This window comes from Elephantulus edwardii, unplaced genomic scaffold (assembly GCF_000299155.1).
Source record: "Elephantulus edwardii isolate Elephantulus edwardi_28Jun2011 unplaced genomic scaffold, EleEdw1.0 scaffold00192, whole genome shotgun sequence".
Lineage (NCBI taxonomy): Eukaryota > Metazoa > Chordata > Mammalia > Macroscelidea > Macroscelididae > Elephantulus > Elephantulus edwardii.
In genome coordinates this window covers 2,760,458-2,781,794 of record NW_006399942.1, presented here as the reverse complement: position 1 = coordinate 2,781,794, position 21,337 = coordinate 2,760,458, and the positions used below count along the sequence as shown (strand labels likewise).

The 21,337-nt window shown below is 37.5% G+C and overlaps 1 protein-coding gene across 1 annotated transcript; it reads left to right on the top strand.

The window, feature by feature from the left end:
- Nucleotides 1–4,488: 4,488 nt before the first annotated feature.
- IGJ (immunoglobulin J polypeptide, linker protein for immunoglobulin alpha and mu polypeptides) lies at nucleotides 4,489–17,780 on the top strand. Its single transcript, XM_006896822.1, has 4 exons — nucleotides 4,489–4,583; nucleotides 8,383–8,509; nucleotides 16,639–16,719; nucleotides 17,576–17,780. The coding sequence occupies exons 1-4, from the start codon at nucleotides 4,520–4,522 to the stop codon at nucleotides 17,778–17,780; spliced, it is 477 nt and encodes a 158-aa protein (XP_006896884.1). The 5' UTR covers nucleotides 4,489–4,519.
- The last annotated feature ends 3,557 nt before the right edge of the window (nucleotides 17,781–21,337 follow it).

Genomic DNA, 21,337 nt, shown 5'->3' with positions numbered 1-21,337 from the left:
AAGGCTTCAATTCTCTTTTTGTCATTCTTATTCATTGTCCAGATCTCAGATGCAAAGCAAGTAATCGGAAAGACCATGGCCTGAATTAGACACACCTTAGTTCTCAAACTGACCTCATTATTCCTCAAGACTTTGCAAAGGTCCCTAATTACAGATTTTACCCAGTGCAATGCATCTTCTTATGTTCTGACTACTGGTACCAAGCAAGATGAAGCTCTTGATAGTTTCTCCAGGATAGGATCAGGCAAAAAGAGAAAACCCTCAAGGAAATGTGTTGATACAGTCAATGGCAGCAAAATGGACTCAGCCACAGTAACAGTTGTGAGAATGACACAGAACCTGCCAGTTCTTCCTTCTGTTATAGGGTTGCTGTGTCCTGGAAATGATTTGATGGCACCTCACAACAATAATTTTTCTAAAAAAGATCATCAGATTTTTTTTTTTGCAACAGTAAGTTTTTTTTATTTTTTAATTCTTGCTATCATAAATGTGGATCCAAGTAAAATGAAATAATCTACAACTTCAATCTTTTTTCCATCTATCAGGGCGTTGTCTAACTTGTTAGACATTTTGTTAGAATTTTACTTGATTTTATAGATATTGTTATCTATTTTGATATGTAATCTATATTGTAATTTTCAATAAGTGCTTCAAGTCATCACTTTCTGCTGGCAAGATTGTGTTGTCTGTGTAATGCAGATTGTTGGTAACATTTTTCTCCAATTCTGATGATACATTCTTCTTTACCTAGCCCATTTAATAGAATTATTTCACAACATAAAGATTTAGTAAGTGTGGAGAAAGAATACGACCCTGATTCGCATCTTTGCTTACTTTAAACCACTGTCTTTTAGTCCTGTTTAGACAACGGTTTCTTGGTTTATGTACAGGTTGCACAGGAACACAATTTGGTTTTCTAGAATTCTAATTCTTCTCAATGTTACTGTAATTTGTTCTATAATCTACATTGTCAAATACCTTTGCATAGTCAATAAAACACAAATAGACATTCTTCTGGTATCTCTGCTTTCAGCCACAATCCATCTGGTATCAATTATATCCCTTGATCCATGGTCTCTTCTGAATCTAGCTTGATTTTCTGGCAGTTTCCTGTTAATGTATTGCTCCAGCTATTTATGAGTAATCTTAGTAATATTTTACTTGCATGTAATATTAATGAAACTGTTCAATAATTTTCACATGCTGTTGAATCACCTCGTTTTGAAGAGAGCACAGATATGAATCTCTTCCAGCCAGTTGGCCAGGTTTTCCAAATTTCCTGACACAGATTAGTGAGCACAAACTGTTAAATTAATAGAAGCCATTTGTACCATCCAAGGACATTTTCTTTAAATCAATCAATTATTAATTAAATAACTATTTTTTTAAAAAGAAACTCTTTTAGAACCTTTACTATGCCAGCTTGCTCTAGGGAAGCAATTTACTGTTGAGTTTATTTTTAAAGAAATAATGACTTAAGCCACTCATACTTGTAATTCCCCCCCCCCACTTTTTAAGTGATAGAATAAACCAGTTATTTAGAAACTACTGTGATGAGTGGAGAGCTTTTACAGTGGTTAACACTTGTTTTAATATATTGACCAAAAATTAAAATGATGTATTTTCAGATAGTTTTCTTTTTCAAGTATATTTAATCATGTGATTGTAATGTATTTTCCTAAACCTAAAGTAGTTTCTAAGCACTGATAATAGAAGTTAAAATGAGAATTATGTCTGACAATATAGCAGTATTTTATCTTCTAGTGCCTGGTGCTTTTTCTTGTTAGATATTGAATATGTATTTATTGAATCAATGCTGCTGAAGTTATATACTAGATTTTATTATTTCTTTCATTCTGCCATTTTCTATGCTAGCTATGAAATCAGTTTGTCTTCTTAAGATTCTGAAGTATGTCTAGGATAACATTTGAAAATGTTAGGAGATCAACATGTAAAAATTTTAGGAGATCCTTCAAACACTAAAGATCTGAGAACCTTAAATAACATAACTTGGATACTGTTGTGAATAACTGTAACCTGTATTTTCTAGCTTGTCAGAGAAATGATAGGGAGATCGTTTGTCCAAAAACTCAGATAAAAAAATTATACAGACTAAATGAAAACTATTTTTCCCCCCACAAGAAATCCTGCAGTGATTCCAGTTTTATGTTGAGGCATCTGAAATGAAAATCATCCCTTGAGTTTATGTTTCTGAGCAGTGTTAATGGATTGGCAAACCCAACCTTCAAAACCCCCCCAAACCCATTGCTGTTAGTTCGTTTCTGAGGCTGTCAGTCTTTACATGTAGAGTGATTGTCAATCTTTTAGTTCAGACTGCCAAGTTAGCAGGGCAATGGTGTGTGGTTGTTGTTGTGTGCCGTCGAGTCGCATGCGACTCATAGCGACCCTGTGTACTACAGCCCTAAACTGTGCTCTGTCCTGTGCCAATTGCACTGTCTCTGACACTCCCATCCCAATTATCCCAGTCACTGAATCAATCCACCTCATAGAGGGCCTTCCTCTCCTGCGCTGTCCCGCCACCCTCCCAAGCATGATGTCCCTCTCTAAGGACCGGTCTCTCCTCACAACATGTCCAAAGTATGTTAGACGGAGCCTCAGAATCCTTGCCTCCAAGGAGCCACCTGGTTTAACCCTTTCCAGGACGAATCTGTTTGTTTTCCTAGCAGTCCATGGTATTCTCAATACTCTTCTCCAGTACCACAGCTCAAAGGCATCAATTCTCCTTCTATCCTCCTTGGTCACTGTCCAACTCTCTGATGCATAACAAGTGATTGCGAAGACCATGGCCTGTATCAGACGCACGTTAGTCTCCAGAGAGACACCATTGCTCTTCAGTACTTTGGAGAGGTCCCTAACAGCAGACTTTCCCATGGCAATGCACCTTTTAATTTCCTGGCTGCTGGTGCCAAGACTGTTTTCTATGGAGCCAAGCAGACTAAAGCTGTGTACAATCTCAATCTCTTCACCATCCATCCTGATGCTGCCAATTGGTCCAGTGGTGAGAATCTTTGTCTTCTTGACATTGAGCCTCAATCCATATTGTAGGCTGCAGTCCTTGACCCTCTACAGCAGGCGCTTCAGGTCCTCTTCAGTTTCAGCAAGCAGGGTTGTGTCATCCGCATAACGCAGATTGTTGATAAATTGTCCACCAATCTTGACCCCACATTTCTCCTCATAGAGCCCAGCCTCCTGGATAATCTGTTCTGCATATAGGTTGAAAAGGTATGGAGATAGGATGCATCCCTGGCGTACACCCTTCCGAATTTTGAACCATGCAGTATTCCCTTGCTCTGTTCTGACGACTGCCTCCTGGTCCAAGTATAAGTTTCGCATTAGAACGATCAAGTGTTCTGGGATTCCCATTCTTCTCAGAGTGAACCATAGTTTCTTATGATCTACACAGTCAAATGCCTTTGCATAGTCAATGAAACACAGCAATGGTGTAGTCTGTAGTTAATTGGGCTGCTAATCCAAAAGCTGTGCCTCTCGAGTGGTTCAGACATACCAGTGACTGAGGAAGAAAGATGGGCAATCTGCTTTCAAATAATTTACAGCCTCAGAAAGGCCAGATATGAGCCAATTGCAACAGTGGCGTGTTCCCATCATGCCTCCAGGGAATAAGGTTTGCCTTAATGAAAACTGCCATAAAATTAAAAGGTGACAATGGATACGTTTATTTCACCAACATGTCAATCCATTTCCGTACTGAATTTGTAAAATAAGTGGATGTAATCAGAGTATTAGAATACACCCCTCACCCCCATCCCTTAACTCATCCATCAGCTTGGTTAATTAAGGACCCTGTTTCATTACTGTAGAGTTGAAACCAACTCATTGCTGATCCTCTGGTGTGTTTTCAGAGGCTGTACATTGCACAGGAGGAGATTGCCCATCTTTTCCACAAGAACAGCTAGTAAATTTGGACTAACTGCTTTTTGACAGTGTAACTCCTTATCTATTAGGCCGGGAGAGCTCATTAATTAAAGACTAGTAGGAAAAAAATTCATTTAAGACCTTAATGGATTTTAAATCATTTTTCCTCCTTCCCTTCCCATCATTTATTGTATGTGCACAAGGCTCAGTCATTTGATTTGAAAAAAGATACGAATCCATTGAGATAATAAAATTTAGAGTCTCTATTAACATATTTTTTAAAATTTAAACATTCTTAATGGATTCCTGTCTTGAAATTATTAGTCTTCTAATTTAATTACATAGAGTAAATGCAAAATAATTTTAAAAAAGGATTGTATCAAAGTACAAGTTATTGGGATTGCTTTGGAAATGACTTAAATGTAACCAACCCATTTCCTTCCCTCCCCCCAAAGCAACATTTAACTTTCAGACTTCAACCACAGTTGTGATTGTTTTTAGTTTGTAAGTTGCCTGGAGTGTTATTTTAAGAAAACAGAAGCACCTTCATTTGCACACTGCTTATAGATCACACACCTTAACCCTGACCTTTTAGCTTCAATTTTTCAAAAGAAGTTAAGGCAAGATGAGGAATCATTTGCTTTTCTTGGGAGTCCTGGCCATTTTTGTTAAAGCTGTTCTTGTGACAGGTATGTGGTAATTAGAAAATGAACCTTGATAAGAAAGAGAAATACAGTACAACTCTATGTTTAGATTAAAGCATTTATGTTTGTGCTTTGCTTGACCAACTAGCCAGCCACTTATTTCTAACACATCTTAAATATTTATATGAGCAGTGATCTTTACAGACAGCATTCACTGTCATGCTTTTTTGTTTGTGTATTTTTTCTTTTGATTGCTAACTGCAATAAGAAAAATAAGAAAATAGTTATTTTTAGGTAACTGCAGATAGGCATACTTATGAGTGTCCATATTGAGTCTTTAGAATCAGTAATTTTCCCTTTGGGTCTCTTAAAGTAATAATCTAGAGAAGTGAAGTGATTTTGCAGTATATTTGATATATAGTGCACTGGGTTTTTATTTTCCCATAGGGACTGATACTCTTTCTAATGACTTTTAAATATGATCCCACAGATTTTTATGATTCTTTAACAATACCTAAAGCCATACATGTAGTCTATAACTTGATAGCTGAATTTTAATTATTTTGTGTATACTGTTGCTATATACTGTAAAGTCAGAACCCACTCATAGCTGACCCTCCAGAAGGTTCTCAGTGGCAGTAAATCACAAGGGAGGAGATTGCTCATTTTTTTCCCCCAGAGCAGATGGTGAATTGGAATCATGTGCCTTTGGGTTGGCTGTACGGTTCCTTACCATGATACCGCCAGAGCTGAGAACGTTCAAATAACTGTAGAAAAGGGTATAATATTAAATCGTTTTTATTTAGAAGGGCATATAAACTAAAGGGGACTTAATTTAGAAAAAACATATGCAAATATGTATATCTATTAAATGAATTTATTATTATGAGTAATAATTTAAAAATATCAGTAGTAAAAATTTTATATATGCATCAACTAATTTTTAAAACATGTTTATATGTATAAATTATTTGTTAGAAAAAAAGACATATAACTACATAAATAATGTTATATGCTTGCAAGTCAGAACCAATTCATATCTTACCCTCCAGTGGGTTTTCTGAGGCAGTGTATCTCTTGGGAGAAAGATTGCCCATTTTTCTCCTGCAGAGCAGCTGGTGGATTCGAACCACAGGCATTTGGGTTGGCAACGCAACTCCTTATCTCTAAACTACCAGAGACATATTATGTTCTAGATACTGTGCTGTTCTATATAAAGTGTTCAACTTAATTATCACAGTAGCTGTGTGAGAATAGTTATTATCTCCAACATATAGTTCAGCCATGCAGTTAAAAAACTTCCTGACTTATCATTAAAGACCACGTAGAAAGGAAGTAGTGATAGGTAGAACTCAAGTTCAATCTAAGTTCCATAAATTCATTGTGATCAGACATCACATGAGTTAAGTCTATTTTATCATTAGTTTGATCTGAATAAAATTAATATTTATTAAGCACCTACTGTGTCTCAAGTGTTCTGGGGAAAAAGTAAGGCACATTCTATAAAAATAAGTTTATTTGGAAAAATACCACCTATGATGAAAAACACTGAAGTCTTAGAAATCCTAATTGACAGCAATTGTACATTTTCTGATAGATATATTGTTGTGTGTACCATGGAGTCAGAACTGACCCATAGCTGACTCTCCACTGCGTTTTTAGAGGCAATTTTACTCTCATAGGAAGAGATTGCCCATCCCTATTTCATGGTACAGCTGGTGCCCTCAAATCACGTGCCTTAAGGATTGTAACACTGCTTCTTGCCACTAGGCCACCAAAGTTCCCTGATATATTAGGATGTTGAATTTTGTATAGTAATAATAATGATAGTTTCTCCCTAGCGTCTTGAAAAGGAAATAAATTGTATGGTTGTAATAAACATTTAAATACTTTCTATTTAAGGTTTTATAGTCAAGCCACGTAACTTTTAATCTAAGATTTTGGTTAGGCATTATATTCTCATAATTCTCTTGAATTTTATTGCTAATAACATTTGAAAGTCAGGAGCAGGGAAGAGGACACATTGATGTCATCTTACTACTTTTAGAACATTGTATCATTATCTTTAATTGACTTCAAAATGTTTCTTTTCCAATACTGTACAGACTATTGTCATAAAATGTATTAAGAAATTTAGGACTAATGGCTAAATAATGCATTATAAAGTACTTTGAGCAATTATAAGTACAGTAACAGGAGTTTTAAAATGTTTTTTTGTAATGGTTGTTATCATTAAGACAATTAGATCTGCTGTGCTCTGGGAATCAACTCAGAAATAATTGAACTTCCAGTTATACAGGTTTGTCCCCCTTTCCTGACTAATCTTTATAACTTATTTGTGCTTAAACTTTGTTTTATTGGTTGAAGCTCAATAAGAGAAGACTTTAAGGTAATTTAGCTAAAATTATAAGAAACAAAAAGATATTTAACATTATAATTGTTCAATTTGTTATTGTTGCTATTGTGTGCTGTTAAGTCAGAATTGACCCAGAGCTGACCCTCCACCAGGTTTTCAGAGGCATAGAGGAAACTGCTCATCCTACCTCCATAGAACAGTTGGTGGATTTGAACCATGTGCCTTTGGTATTGTAACACAGCTTCTTACCACTATAATTCTATTAAAATTAAGTGGTTATTAATTTTTAAAATAGAAAGTATTAATTGCTGTAAGTCAAATAATAGGAGTATTTTTCCTCTATGTAGTCATATTATATTGAATAGAGATTTTTCATAAAATATTTTCTAAATTTTCTTTTGCAAATATCTAACACTCTACAACTACAGTGGCATTCACTTCCTAAAATGTCTATGGAAACTCTATGAACTTTGATAAATGTTGATAGTTGTAGAGGGTCTTCAAGCCTTTTGTTCAAAAGGTCGCTATGAGTCATGCTTGACTTGAATGCAACCAACAACAACACAGATATATATTAAATAATTTAAAATAATTCATACTATGAAATTATGAATAAATATGGAAGATTTGTTATTATTATTATTATTATTATTATTATTATTAAAAAAGAGTATAATTTGGTTTGGGAAAATTGTGGCGGAGACTATTCAGTCTATAAAATAAGATTACCCTGGGAGAAAACATGCCAATTCTTAGCTCTAATACAATTTAAGAAAAAAATTGATAAATGGCAGTTGAAGAAAGATGTGACATTTAAAACTGGATTTATAAAGGCTAACATTACTTTTGTTTATCTTAAAAGAAATTTATTTGGTCTGGGAGAAGGAGAAGTCTTGTGTGTAGATTTCTGTTGTTGCTGTCACTTTGGCATTTGGTAGTGATTTTGCAAGGCTGCAGTGGTTCAGAAACTATACTTCTATTAAACACAGTAGGAGAAAACCAGAATTCTCTCAACCTACGTTTTTATAGGCTAGCTCAGGTCAAAGGATTCTCTTTAGAATACATTTGAATTTATTTTACTGTAATATAAGATTCCATTTTATTTTTTATTGTGATGATATATATCTAACAAGATTTTACCATTTCAACCATTTTATGCATGCAATTCAGTAACATTATTTGCATTCCCTACTAAACCATCATCAGTATTTGCATCTTAATTTCTCAATCACCCTTAACAGAAAATCAGTACCTCCTAAGGTGTCTCTCTACATTTCCCCCTCTCACTCCATTTGTCCCTGGTAATCATCAGTGAAGGTTAGGTCTCTATATACATTTGAGAATTCTTTTTATGGCTATGAAGAAAGATAACAGAAAATTCTGAGAATGACCAATTAATCACTTTTCTGAACACAGAAAAAGAAATTAATGCAAAGTATATAAATAAAGTTTTATTTCTCTTCCTTCTTAATATGTTTGTCTTTGAAGCCCAACACGAAGATGAGAAGATTGTCCTTGTTGACAACAAATGTCAGTGTGCAAGGGTTACTTCCAGGATCATCCCTTCTGAAGAAGATCCGAGCCAGAGTATTGTGGAAAGAAACATCCGAATTATGTACGTGATATTTCTTATTTCCTGTTGTCCGTATTGTAGGGAGAGCTAACTTTGTCCATATTGTAAGAAGAGATACTTTCTAATATTAAACATTAAATATTATGCCAGCATCTTTCATAACTTTATATTGCATTTTATAAGAGGAGAACTTAAGAGAGTGGGCATGAAAAAAAAAAAAGAGAGTGGGCATGAACTACTTTTACAGAAGTTGGAGTAGAGGCAAGAACAAAATTTTTAAGACAAAGGACTTCCAGATTAATCTCAAGCCTGTCACCTAGATTATAACGAAAGGTTTTGGTCTAGTTATCAGCGTGTCCCTTTTACATGGCGTTATTTCACTTTGAATCAGAACTTTCAGTTGCTTTCCATCAGTTCAGAGTGAAACTCAAATGAATGCATAAACATATGTTAGATAGACTGGACAAATGGATTAATTTGATTCCATTTTTATTTTTGGATTGAACTTTAGGATTATGTGATATGTAATTTTAGTCAACCTTAAAAATACTTGAGAATGACATTTCTATTGTATCTAATAAGTAATTTTAACCATTTATTAACCACTCCAAGTATTTATTTCCCCCTTTTTAAATTAATTTAGAAGAGAATATAGCATTCAATCCCCTTCAGTTAGTATGAGAAATATGTATTTAAGAACCTTGTTGGTTCACTTAATAGCTATGTACTTTTGTATGCAAGTTACTTATTAATTCTAAACTTCACCTTTCTCATCTGTAAACAGGAGGGACCTCAGAGGGTTATTGTAAGGGTAAATCATGGAGATATATATATATATATTCCTTTGAGAGTTTGGCGTAGTTCCTGGAACACAATCAGAAAAATATTAACTATTATTTATTCATCTAATCTATGTGCTTATTCAGTTTATAATTATATCACTATTTTACATAAAACCATTTTGATGATATGCCCCAAACTGTTCTTAGGATAAGTTACAAATGCCTCAGCCTAACTATAATGCTCTGTATAACTCTCATGCTCATTCACTGTCAATTTTCTTTCACTTTGTCTAGCAATACTGAAGTATCTTTATCTCCTAAAAGATCCCTGGCCATGTAGTGTGTTACATGTGGACTTGCTAACTGAAACTTCAGTGGTTCAGATCCACCAGCATTTCCTAGGGAGAAGATGAGGCAGTCTCCTCTCAGATAGACTGACAGTCCTGGAAACTTGATGAAGAGTAGCCATGAGTTGATTTGACTTGATGGAATGTTTGAGTACAGATTTCCTCTTCGGTTTTCATCATGCTAGTACTCCTCACTCCCTGACTGAAGTACACTTTCTCCTACCCCTCTTAGCCTGGTTAATTCCTGCTCATGCTGCATGCATGTTCTTGTGGATACATACTGTAGCAGATTTTCTTTGATGATTGTTGTTATGTGCTGTCGAATTGTTTGTGACTCACAGCGACCCTGTGTACAACACTCTGAACCCTGCTCTATCCTGAGCCAACCTTACTGTCTCTGACACACCTACCCCCATTACCCTTGTTATTGAGTCACTCCATCTCATCTGGGGGTCTTCCTCTCCTGCGCTGTCCCTCCACACTTCCAAGCATGACGTCCCACTCTAAGGATTGGTCGGTCCCTCCTTGCAGCGTGCCCAGAGTATGTCAGACAGATCTTCAGAATCTTGCCTACAGGAGCAATCTGGTTTCACCCTCTCTATGACAAACCTGTTTGTTCTCCTTGCAGTCCATGGTATATTCAATGCTCTTCTCCAGCACCATAGCTCAAAGTCATCAATTTTTCTATTATCCCTAGTCATTGTCCAGCTTTCTGATGCATAGTGAGTAATTGCAAAGACCATCGCTTGGATCAGGCACACCTTAGTCTCCAGACAGACATCATTGCTCTTCAGTACTCTGGAGAGATCTCAAACAGCAGACTTTACCCAGTGCAATTCATCTTTTGATATCTGGATCCTGGTACCAAGAGTGTTGATTATGGAACTAAGCAAAGTGAAGCTGTTAAAAATCTCAATCTCTTCACCATCTGTCATGATGCTGCCAATAGGCGCAAGGATAAGAATCTTTGTTTTCTTAATGTTGAGCTTCAATCAATACTGAAGGCTGCAGTCCTTGATCTTGTGCAGCAAATGCTTCAGGTCCTCCTCAGTTTTGGGAAGCAAGGTCGCATCATCTGTATAATGTAGATTGTTGATGAGTCTTCCTCCAATCCTGATGCCACATTCCTCCTTTTAGAGACCAACCTCCCATATGAATCTCTAATTGCTATTGGCTGACACTCAGTTGGCTCCTGACTCATGGAGACCCCATGAACAACTGGTTTTGTACATTATTATAGCTGACTGAAGATCAGCCCATGGAGATACATTAGATTTTTATTATGATTTTCAGAAGTAGATTTGCAGGCCTTTCTTCCCAGGCAGTCATACTCTAAGCAGCTCTGCACAAACCTGTTTGAAGCATCATAGCAACACATAGACATCCACTGAGGGATTGATGATGGTTTCATATGATGTGAAGGCCAGGAGCTGAATCCTGTTCTCCTGCATGGAAGGAGAGAGTTCTACCACTGGACCAACAATTTATCCCTAAATTCTCTAGAGAATAATTTGAGTAGATAGTGACTCAAAGGGATGGTACATGTGACATTGACCCCTAAGCCAACTGATGATAAATAACTGTCTTATGTTTAAATCTTCAAGGGTGAAATTTTGACATGACCTGCCAGGATTTTCCTATTTATCCTTCTGTTTAATGACATAATGTATTTTTTTATATTATGTTGCTTACTTTACATGATAAATGTTGATACATTCTCAATCACATTTCCTGAAAACTCTGTCATCAGTAAATTTAACATTTGTTTCTGTGTCGTTACAGCACCATTCTTGGTTCCATCACTTAATTTGGGGAAAGTTATTTCGCTAATTTGAACTTGCTTCCTAAAATAGTAAAAAGGATATGTAAAACTGTAGGAAGTGGTGCTGCTAGTATAAAGACTTTGCCTATCTAGCAATTAAAATCCACCAGCAGTGCCACAGGAGAAAAAATGAGCAATCTTCTCTCATGTGATCTCCAACCTTGGGAACCCAAGAGAAGGTCAATTACGACTCTGACAGTGAACTGTGACTCATTGATGGCAATGAGTCAGTGAGTTATTTGGAGAAGTATAGAGTGTTTCTGTACGTGCTTGTGTGTGTGTGTGTGTGTGTGTGTGTGTATGTGTATCATTTGCTATGCATCAGAGAGCTGGACAATGACTAGGGATGATAGAAGGAGAATTGATGCCTTTGAGCTCTGGTGTTGGAGAAGAGTATTGACTATACTGTGGACTGCTAAGAAAATGAAGAGGTTCGGCCTGGAGAGGGTTAAACCAGGCTGCTCCTTGGAGGCAAGGATTCTGAAGCTTCATCTGACATACTTTGGGCATGGTGCAAGGAGGGACCGGTCCTTGGAGAAGGATGTCATGTTTGGGAGGGTGGAAGGACAGTGTAGGAGAGGAAGACCCCCAGATGAGATGGAGTGACTCAATAACAGGGGTAATGGGGGTAGGTGTGTCAGAGACAATAAGATTGGCACAGGATAGAGCAGAGTTTAGGGTTGTTGTACACAGGATTGCTATGAGTTGCAGGTAACTAGACATAACAACAACAAATGTATATATATACTTCTTCCATATGAACCACTCCTAGAGTAAAATAGTATGCACTATATAAACTCTTATGTGACTATACATATATAAACACTTTACAGGACTGTGATGATTAGATATGAAAATGTGTTAAAGCATCTAGAACTGTTTGATCCACCAAACCCAAAAAAATCAAACCCAAGCTGTTGAGTTGATTCCAACTCATAATAACTCAAAAGGACAGCACAGAATGGCCCAAAGAGCTCTTACATTTGTAAATCTTTATAGAAGCAGACACCACATCTTTTTTCCTAGGAGAATCTGGGAGGTTTGAAATGCTGATTTTTCATTTAACCACTGAACACTTTAACCACTGCACTATCTAGGCTCCTTCATGGGTCACAGTCAACTCAACTCCAACTTAATTCCAACTCAACTCTTCAACTCAACTCAACTCAACTCAACTCAACTCAACTCAACTCAACTTGTTTCTATTGAATCTGAATTGGCCCTCCAGTGAATTTTTAGAGGCTATGAATTGTACAGGAGGAGACTGCCCATATTTCTCCTATGGAGCAGCTGGTGGATTTGAACCACTAGTCTTCAAGTTGGCAATGCTTCTCCTCACCTGCTAGGCCACCAGAGCTCCCTCTGATATTATAGTTTTTGTTCTGTGCTGTCAAATAAGAACCAACCCATAGCTTATCCTTCAGTGGGTTTTCAGAGGCAGTTAATTTCACGAGAGCAGATTGCCTCTTTTTCTGCTGTGGAGCACATGGTAGATTCAAACTGCATACGTTGAGTTGCTAACAAACACCTTACCAGTAGGCCACTAGAGCTCCCTCTGACAATATTTTTTTTAAGTTTTTTAACATTATTATTATTTTGTTTGTACCGTCAGATTGGATCTGACTTGTCCAGGAGGAGATTGCCCCTCTTTCTCCATCACAGCATCTGGTAGATTTGAACTACATACCTCTGAGATTGTAGTGCAGTTTCTTGCCACTAGGCCACCAGAGCTCCCTCCTCTGACATTATTATTAGAGCTCATGAATCTATAATCAAGAATAGATTAATTCATTCACAGAGCTAACAATTATGAAGTACTAATGAATGTTCAACATTAAAGATTAGACTTGAGAGTACAGTCATTTTTGTAAAACCCAGTCCCTATCCTCAAAGAATTTACTCTGTAGTAGCAATGATTCTGAGGATGGTGCAAAACTGGACAGTGTTTTGTCCTGCTGTACATAGGTTTATGTGTTGGAGCACATTCAGTAGCATCTAACAACAGGTGACATTAAACAAGTGAAAAGAAAATTACAGTACAGTCTTGTATGCAATGTGAAGTAATAGGCACAAAATATTATGAGTTTTATGGAAGGATTCAGAGCCGACCTCATTTGGGTCCTCTGGCCTGAAGCAGCTCTTGGGCCGGTTTTAATTGTGTGTGAAATGAACATTCTCTTAAGTGGTATAGCACTGCTCTGTCGTTTTGCTGTACTGAGGTAACTTGGGATTACTGTGATACTGAATGGTGTGCCATTGTTGGGTCAAATGCCATAATGGTTATGCATGGTTGACAATGTCTGGTGGAGCTCACAGATTAAGACAGGCTTGGAAGCAGGAGTGGCATCCGCTTCCTAAACATGTCTGTGGAAACTCTATGAACTTAGAGAAAGGACAATAGTTATATAGAACAGGGTTGAGGTCTTATGTTTATAGGGTCACTACTCAATGGCATTTAACAACAACAACAACATCGTATAGTGCCTGGCCCTTGTCTTCATTTTGAGTTGGATGAAGAAGCTGGACTCTGTAAAATAGGCTTTCTTGTTATTGTTGAGGGTCAGTGTGGAATGTTTGGTTGTTTTTTTGTTTAAGCCTTTTGTTTAGAGTCAACAAGACCTCCTGGAGGGCCACTGTATTTAAAAGTTGCACCTGAGGGGTTATATTTTAATCCCTTGTTACTATATTTTGGAGGCACATCCTTCTAAATCTTACAGCACTCTTCTGTCAATTCACTGTGCTGTTGTAATCTGGATTTGTAGGTCTTTTGTTCATAGGGTCACTGTGAGTCATATGTGACTTAATGGCAATCAATAGCAACAACAATAACATGGAAGGGTATCCAATGCAGTCCTGGGTGGAGTGGTGATGGAAGGCAAGAAATATGCTTCGAGTAAATATGGATATGATTGATGGTGGCTTGAAGGTGATGAGTGCAAGCTTAATAGAGGGGGAAAGTAATTCCAAGGATAAAAATAGGGTTGTACCATCTATACAAGATTGCCATGTAACAAGCTGTCTATAGTACCAGACACATCACAAGTACTTAGTAAATGCTAAAACCGTTATGGCTTTTATTGTTGTTATGACTTGAGGAAAGCACGGTATGTGTGTAGAATGGTGAGAAGTTGTTTACATGGCATGGAGTGTGAAGAGATGACACTGGAGAGTTGGGAGCACACCAGGAAATGCTTTTTATGGCATGCTAAAGATAATTCATTATCTCTGGGGAGACATTGTTATATTAAGCAGAGGAAGATAATAGGTTTGTATTTTACAAAGGTATTTTGTTTAGAATGTGAAGCTGTGCTGCAATCCCAAAGGCACACGGTTGGAATCTTCCAGCTGCTCCATGGGAGAAGGGTGGACAATCTCCTCTCATGTGATTTGCTGCCTTTGAAAACCCAGTGGAGGGTCAGCTATGAGTCCGTTCTGACTTGGGCATACAACAACAGCAGTGACAATGAGTTGGAAAGTGACATAATCTGTAGGGAGTTGCACTGCTAACCCAAAGACCACACCTCTCTGGGGATCCAAATCCACCAGAAGTTCCATGGGAGAAAAGCAGGTTGGCTCCTCCTGGGCTTTGGAAACCCTGCGGAAGGTGAGCTATCAGTCCATTCCAGCTCGACCGCAATGAACTTTGAGGTTTAAATGTACTGACAGGCTCAGAGAGGGAGAATTCAGAGTTTGTATCCAGGTTTTAGCTAGATACTTATGAGGATAATTTTGCTCAATGTTAAGCTAGGAAATACACTTTGTTTGTTTTGTAGTAAGACTTACATATGGGGAGAAATTAAAGTTAAGTATAAAAAGCTCCTGAATTAGCTGATAAGCATTATCTAATTTTAAATCAAATAGTACTAAATTTAGGGATCTTAATTATAGTTCAGCTTTGCTCCATATCAGCTGTAACTTGCATAGGTCACCTAGCATCTTTGATTTGGAATTTCAGCATCTCTAAAACAACATCCTTCTTTCCATTCATTCAGCAAATGTTGAGCATATTACACTTGCTAGGAACTTTCCAGCTGAGCATCAGTGAAAAGATATTTTTGGCTCAGGAAGTGTATGCCCTAGAGAAACAATATAGTCAAGAAACTATGACAATGGCGTTTCTGAGAATAAAGAGATGTGTGTGTGTGTGTGTGTGTGTGTGTGTGTGTGTGTGTGTGTATACACTTCAACAAGACTGCTGAGTAAAGAATTAATTGGTAAGGTTAAGATAATCATAAAATATATGCACACCCATGTTTATCGCAGCTTTTTTCACAATGGCAAAGAGTTGGAAACAACCTAAGTACCCATCAACAAACGAATGGATAGAGAAGCTCTGGTATATTCACACAATGGAATACTATGCTGCATTGAAAAACAAGGAACTCATGCAATATTATTCAAAATGGGTGACCCTGGAAGACATTATGCTGAGTCAAGTATCTCAGTCACAAAAGGACAAATACTGCATAATGCCACTGTTGTAAAATGGGACTGACATCAGGGTTTGCAGGGGGGGGGGACTGGGCAAGATGGGTTCAATAATGTATACTGCATTGAAACAGATGAGGGAGAGAACTGTTTAAAAGGGATATATGATTAGGTATTATTGTTATGACAGGAGTCTAGAATGAAGGCTGCATAGTGGAGTGGACTTGGGGGGAGGGATTGTTTAATAATGAAAGAATTTTTCTTTTACTTTTCAAAATGAAGGCTGCATAGTGGAGTGGACTTGGGGGGATTATATAACAATGAAAGAAATTTTCTTTTCTTTTGCAAAGAGAAGAGAGAACTGGGGGGAAGTTGGGCAGGGAGAAAAGTACAACAGTGGATGAATGGAAATCCGAAGTCTCTGTAAACTTTTGTTAAAAATGAATGAAAAAAAAATAAAGACAAAAACCCCCAAACCCAAACAAACAAAAAGATAATCATAAAATATAAGAGGTGTATTTTACCTAATAAAGGAAAAGTAGGAAATTGATCAAATAAGTAAAGGTAGTTAGGAGGGATTTGTTGTAAACTTCTTTTGAATGGAAAATATTTAAAATACTGCAAATTACTATGAAAACCTGAGTAATAATATCGCTGTATTTCTATTATGCTACATAATGATGAGGACTTTGAAAAGGAAATGGTAAGTTCTCTTCTAGTGATAATCGGTATTACTAAAGCCAGTACTATCAGCTGATATAATGCTTTGCTTTCCTCCCCCTCTTTTTTTAGCGTTCCTCTGAACTCCAGGGAGAATATCTCTGATCCCACCTCGCCGTTGAGAACCGAATTTGTGTACCGTTTGTCTGAACTGTAAGCAAGTTTCCTTTGGCATAATATAGACATGGAAGTTAATAATATTTAGTTAATTTTATTAGTAAGGATGTTTTTTGCCAATATGTTGGTGTGTCAACATTACAAACATAAATGGAACTTTTGAATAATTCTTCCTCTTTCTGTTACACGGGGGAGTCTTGATAGCATGGTAGGTTACGTGTTGGGCTGGTAACTGAAAGGCCAATGGCTTGAACTCCCTAGCTGCTCAGCAGAAGAAAGATGGTAAATCTCCTGTTCAGATTTAAAGCTTTAGGAACCTGCTGAGGGTCATCTTGAATTGGAATGGACACAGTGGATTTTTAAAAAATTATTAGGTATCACAGATTAAAAAAATCTTCAGTAAAGATAAAAGGAATTTATATATTTATCCTAAAGGAGGAGTTTCAGTAGTACAGGAAAAGTAATTCATTAGAATAGGTCATTAAGTACATTTCAGACACAGGAAAAAGCAGATGCATCTTTAGTAACTATATAAGCTAATATCCTACAGTTTGTTTTTTTAAAAATTTACTTTCTTTTTCTACAATGAATTTAGACCATTAATACAGTTGTGCATAAGCCTAGCATAATAGAAGTTACTGTATGTACAAATAACGTATGATAATATAACTAATCATATTGCTTAGTTTATAGCTAAGCATTATGTAGAGTGGAGGAAGAATCTCGTACACATTTCTGTACTGTAGCCTTGTTGAGCCCTGAAAGGAGTCACTTCTTGTCAGTTCTTAGGCCAGAGCTGGAAGAACGATTTCATTTCAGAGGGAAATGTAGAGTCACCTATATTGAGACTGTGCCTGATGAGGAGTGTACAGTGAGGATATTTTTTTTTCAGCTGTAAGAGATGTGACCCCGTAGAAGTGGAACTGGACAATCAGGTGGTTACTGCCACGCAGAGCAACTTATGTGATGAAGAACCCGAGACCTGCTATACTTACGACAGGAACAAGTGCTACACTAACAGAGTCCCCCTGACCCACGGTGGTAAGACCTACATGGTGACAACAGCCCTGACTCCTGAGTCCTGTTATCCTGACTAACTTCTACGCCACTGCTCATTGTGAGGCTCTTAGGCTGACAGACTCTCCATTTCAACCCAGAAAGTGAATATATTTACTATCAAATAATTTTTTTTAACTTGATGGCACATAACAACATTACACAAGACTAACTTTCCCCCAAAAGACATTGAAATAGTGACATTATTGTTTTATTTATTGAGTAATTCCTTCTCAAGAGTGTGTTCACATGAAGGGTTTAAATTTCTCATTTATCAAGCTTGTCTTAACAGAAAAACTCCCTTAAGAATGTAATGTCTAATTTTTAAAAAAATTAGATAAAAGGAAAAAAATAAACCTGTAAACCTGACAAATGAAATTAGGAGAAATAATTACGTTTACCTTTTTTCTTTCATTGGACTTTGACTTGGAGAGCCAGCTCTTTGGCACATTCTTCTTCTCTCTTTTAAAAAAGTATAAACTGTGTAGAGAACATGCATGTTAAACATGGGTTAACCTTTGTCTTAGAAGGATAATAACTGGAAAACATAATTGAAACTTTTCTTAAAATAATTTAAGATGAGAACCCTAGCACTTATGAGACAGGATAGGAGAAACTGACCTTGTTAAATGCACAACTGGAAAAATGTCTTTTGATATAACACTGACTGACTTGGCTGTAGATAATTTTTTTTTTCTTGGTAAAATTTTCATTTTGCTAAACAGACTAGTTTAAGAAAAACTATCCACATTTGTAACCACATTCAATGAAATCTGTATTCCAAAACATGTACTCTCTAGCACAGTTTAATCCATTAAATAGATTCACAAGCATATACCTGTGTGAAATAGTTCATTGGGAGAGTTTGTCTGCATTAACTTTCCTACCTGTAAGTTAAAATATAATTTCTTACTGATAAATAGTTTCAAGTATACATAAAAACACATTTGAAGTGGTTTTGATATTTTGGACTTGAAGATAAATGGAAAGGCAAAGTACCACCTGAAAGAGTGTGGCAAAATTTTTCATGAGAAGTAAATTCCAATTGATACATGTCAATGGAGAGCAAATGTTAACTCTGGATTTAAAATAGAGAGTAAAAGTCAGTTTCAGGAAGTGTTTTCTCTGTTTTTCTTTGTTTTAAATGGTGATAGTAACTTTCCAATAACCAACACCTGTTGCTGCAGCAGTCAAGAAGTGAAGACATATTGCATTGGGTAAATCTGCTATCCAGGATCTCTTGTCAATTGCTTCCTGAAAATACCATGGTTTGGGTCAGGCACACCTTATGCATCTGAAAGGTGGACAATGACTAAGGAAGACCAAAGAAGAGTCTATTTTGAACTGTGGTGCTGACCAAGATTTCTGATTATCCCACGGACTGCCCAAAGAACAAGCAAATCTGTCTTGTCTCAGAGGAGGAGGTACAACCACTGTGAGTCTTAGAGGCAAGAATAGTGAAACTTTGTCTCATATTTTAGATAGGTTGTCAGGAGGGGCCAGTCCTTGGGAAAAAACATGCTGTGAAGGGTGGGGGAGTGTCAGAGGGAAAAAAGGAAACTCATCAATAAGATCAGTTGACACAGGGCAACAATGGGCTTGAGCCTTGGGGTAAATACCAAGATCCAGGATGGCACAGGGTAGGGCAAGGGCAAGGCTTTGATCTGTTGTTCATAGAGGTACTGTGAGTAGTAGTTGACGTGATGGTACACAACAACAACAGTCCATTTGGTAGTGCTTATATCTCATGCAAAGATTCTTACCACTGGATTGATAGTGCCATGATGGATGGAGAGGAGATTGAAAATGCCAACAGCTTCATCTTGCTTGGATCCATAATTAACACCCTTGGTACCAGCAGTCAGGAGATAAGGAGACATATTCCACTTGGAAAATCTGCAGTTAGGGACCTTTCCAAATTATTGAGGAGTAGTGATGTCAGTTTGAAGACTAAGGTGGATCTGATTCAGGGCATAGTCTTTCCAATTACTTGCTATGTATCTGAAAGCTGGATAATGAATAAGGATGACAGAAAAAAAAATTGACACCTTTGAACTGCGGTGTTGGAGAGGAGCACTTAGCATGCCATGGAAGCCCAAGAGAACAAAGAGAGATGTCTTGGAGAGAGTACAGCTCTTTGGAGGCAAGAATGAAGAGGCTTCGCCTCACATACTTTGGGCATGTTGCTGGAGATGCTATTCCTTGAAGATGGACATGATGCTGGGAAGGGTGGAGGAGGATTGGTGGAGAGGAAGACCCTCAACCAAGTGGATTGACAGTGACTGCTGCAGTGTGCCAGGAAGTGTGAGGATGGTGCAGGCTAGAATACGGTTCAGATCTTTTGTTCATAGGGTTACTATGAGTTGTGCTTGACTCAACGGCATCTAACAACAACAACAACAACATATCTCATGCAGTACAGCAACTCTAGCATTCAAGAACATTCAGGAAAATGACATTTGAGGTAAATTCAGTATCAGTTGATTTTTTGTTTTGATTTATTATCTGTTAATTGTTCCCCCCCCTTCTCTCTGCCTAGACAAACATCAGAAAAAAAATTTAGGCATAAATGCAAACTCAAAAATTCATTGCTGTCAAATCTGAACTGACTCAGTCCAATGGATTTTCAAAGGTTGCAAAATTGTCCATTTTTCTTTCTGTCTGGAGTAGCTTGTTGCCTTTGGGGTTAGAAGTGCAACTCAAGTGGACTACACCACCAGAGCTTCCTAAGCTTATATTTTTTAGATTGCTGTTATGTGCTGTCAACTCTAACTCATAGCAACCCTATGCACAATAGCTCTTAACCCTGATCTATCCTGAGCCACTCTCACTGCCTCTGACACATCTAGCCTCATTGTTGTTGTTGTTATGTGCCATCGAGTTGCTTGTGACTCATAGAGACCCTATGTACAAGAGCCCTAAATGCCATTCTATCCTGTGCCAACCTCGCCATCTCAAACACAGTCATTCCCACCACTCCAGTCACAGAATTGGTCCATCTCGTCAAGGGTCTTCCTCTCCTGCACCATCCCTTCACTCTCCCAAACATGATGTCCCTCTCCAAGGATCAGTCCCTCCTTGCAACGTGCCCAAAGTATGTCAGATGAAGCACCACAGCTCAAAGGCATCAATTATCTTTCTATCATCCTTATTCACTGTCCAACTCTCTGATGCATAGCACATAATTGCAAAGACTATAGCCTGGATCAGGTGCACCTTAGTCTTCAGCCTGACGTTGTTGCTCTTCAGTACTCTTGAGAGGTCCCTCACAGCTGACTTTCCCAGAGCAATTCATCTCTTGATTTCCTGGCTGCTGCTACCAAGAGTGTTGACTGCGGAACCAAGCAAACTAAAACTGTTAACTATCTTAATCTCTTCACCATCCATATTGATGATGCCAGTTGGCCCAGTGGTGAGAATCTTTGTTTTCTTGATATTGAGCTTCAATCCATATTGAAGACTGTAGTCCTTGACTTTCTGCAGCAAGCGCTTCAGGTCCTCCTCAGTTTCAGCAAGCAGCGGACCTCAGTTATTATGAAAATTCATCTCATCTGGTGTCTTCTTCTCTTGTGCTGTGCCTCCACCTTTCCAAGCATGA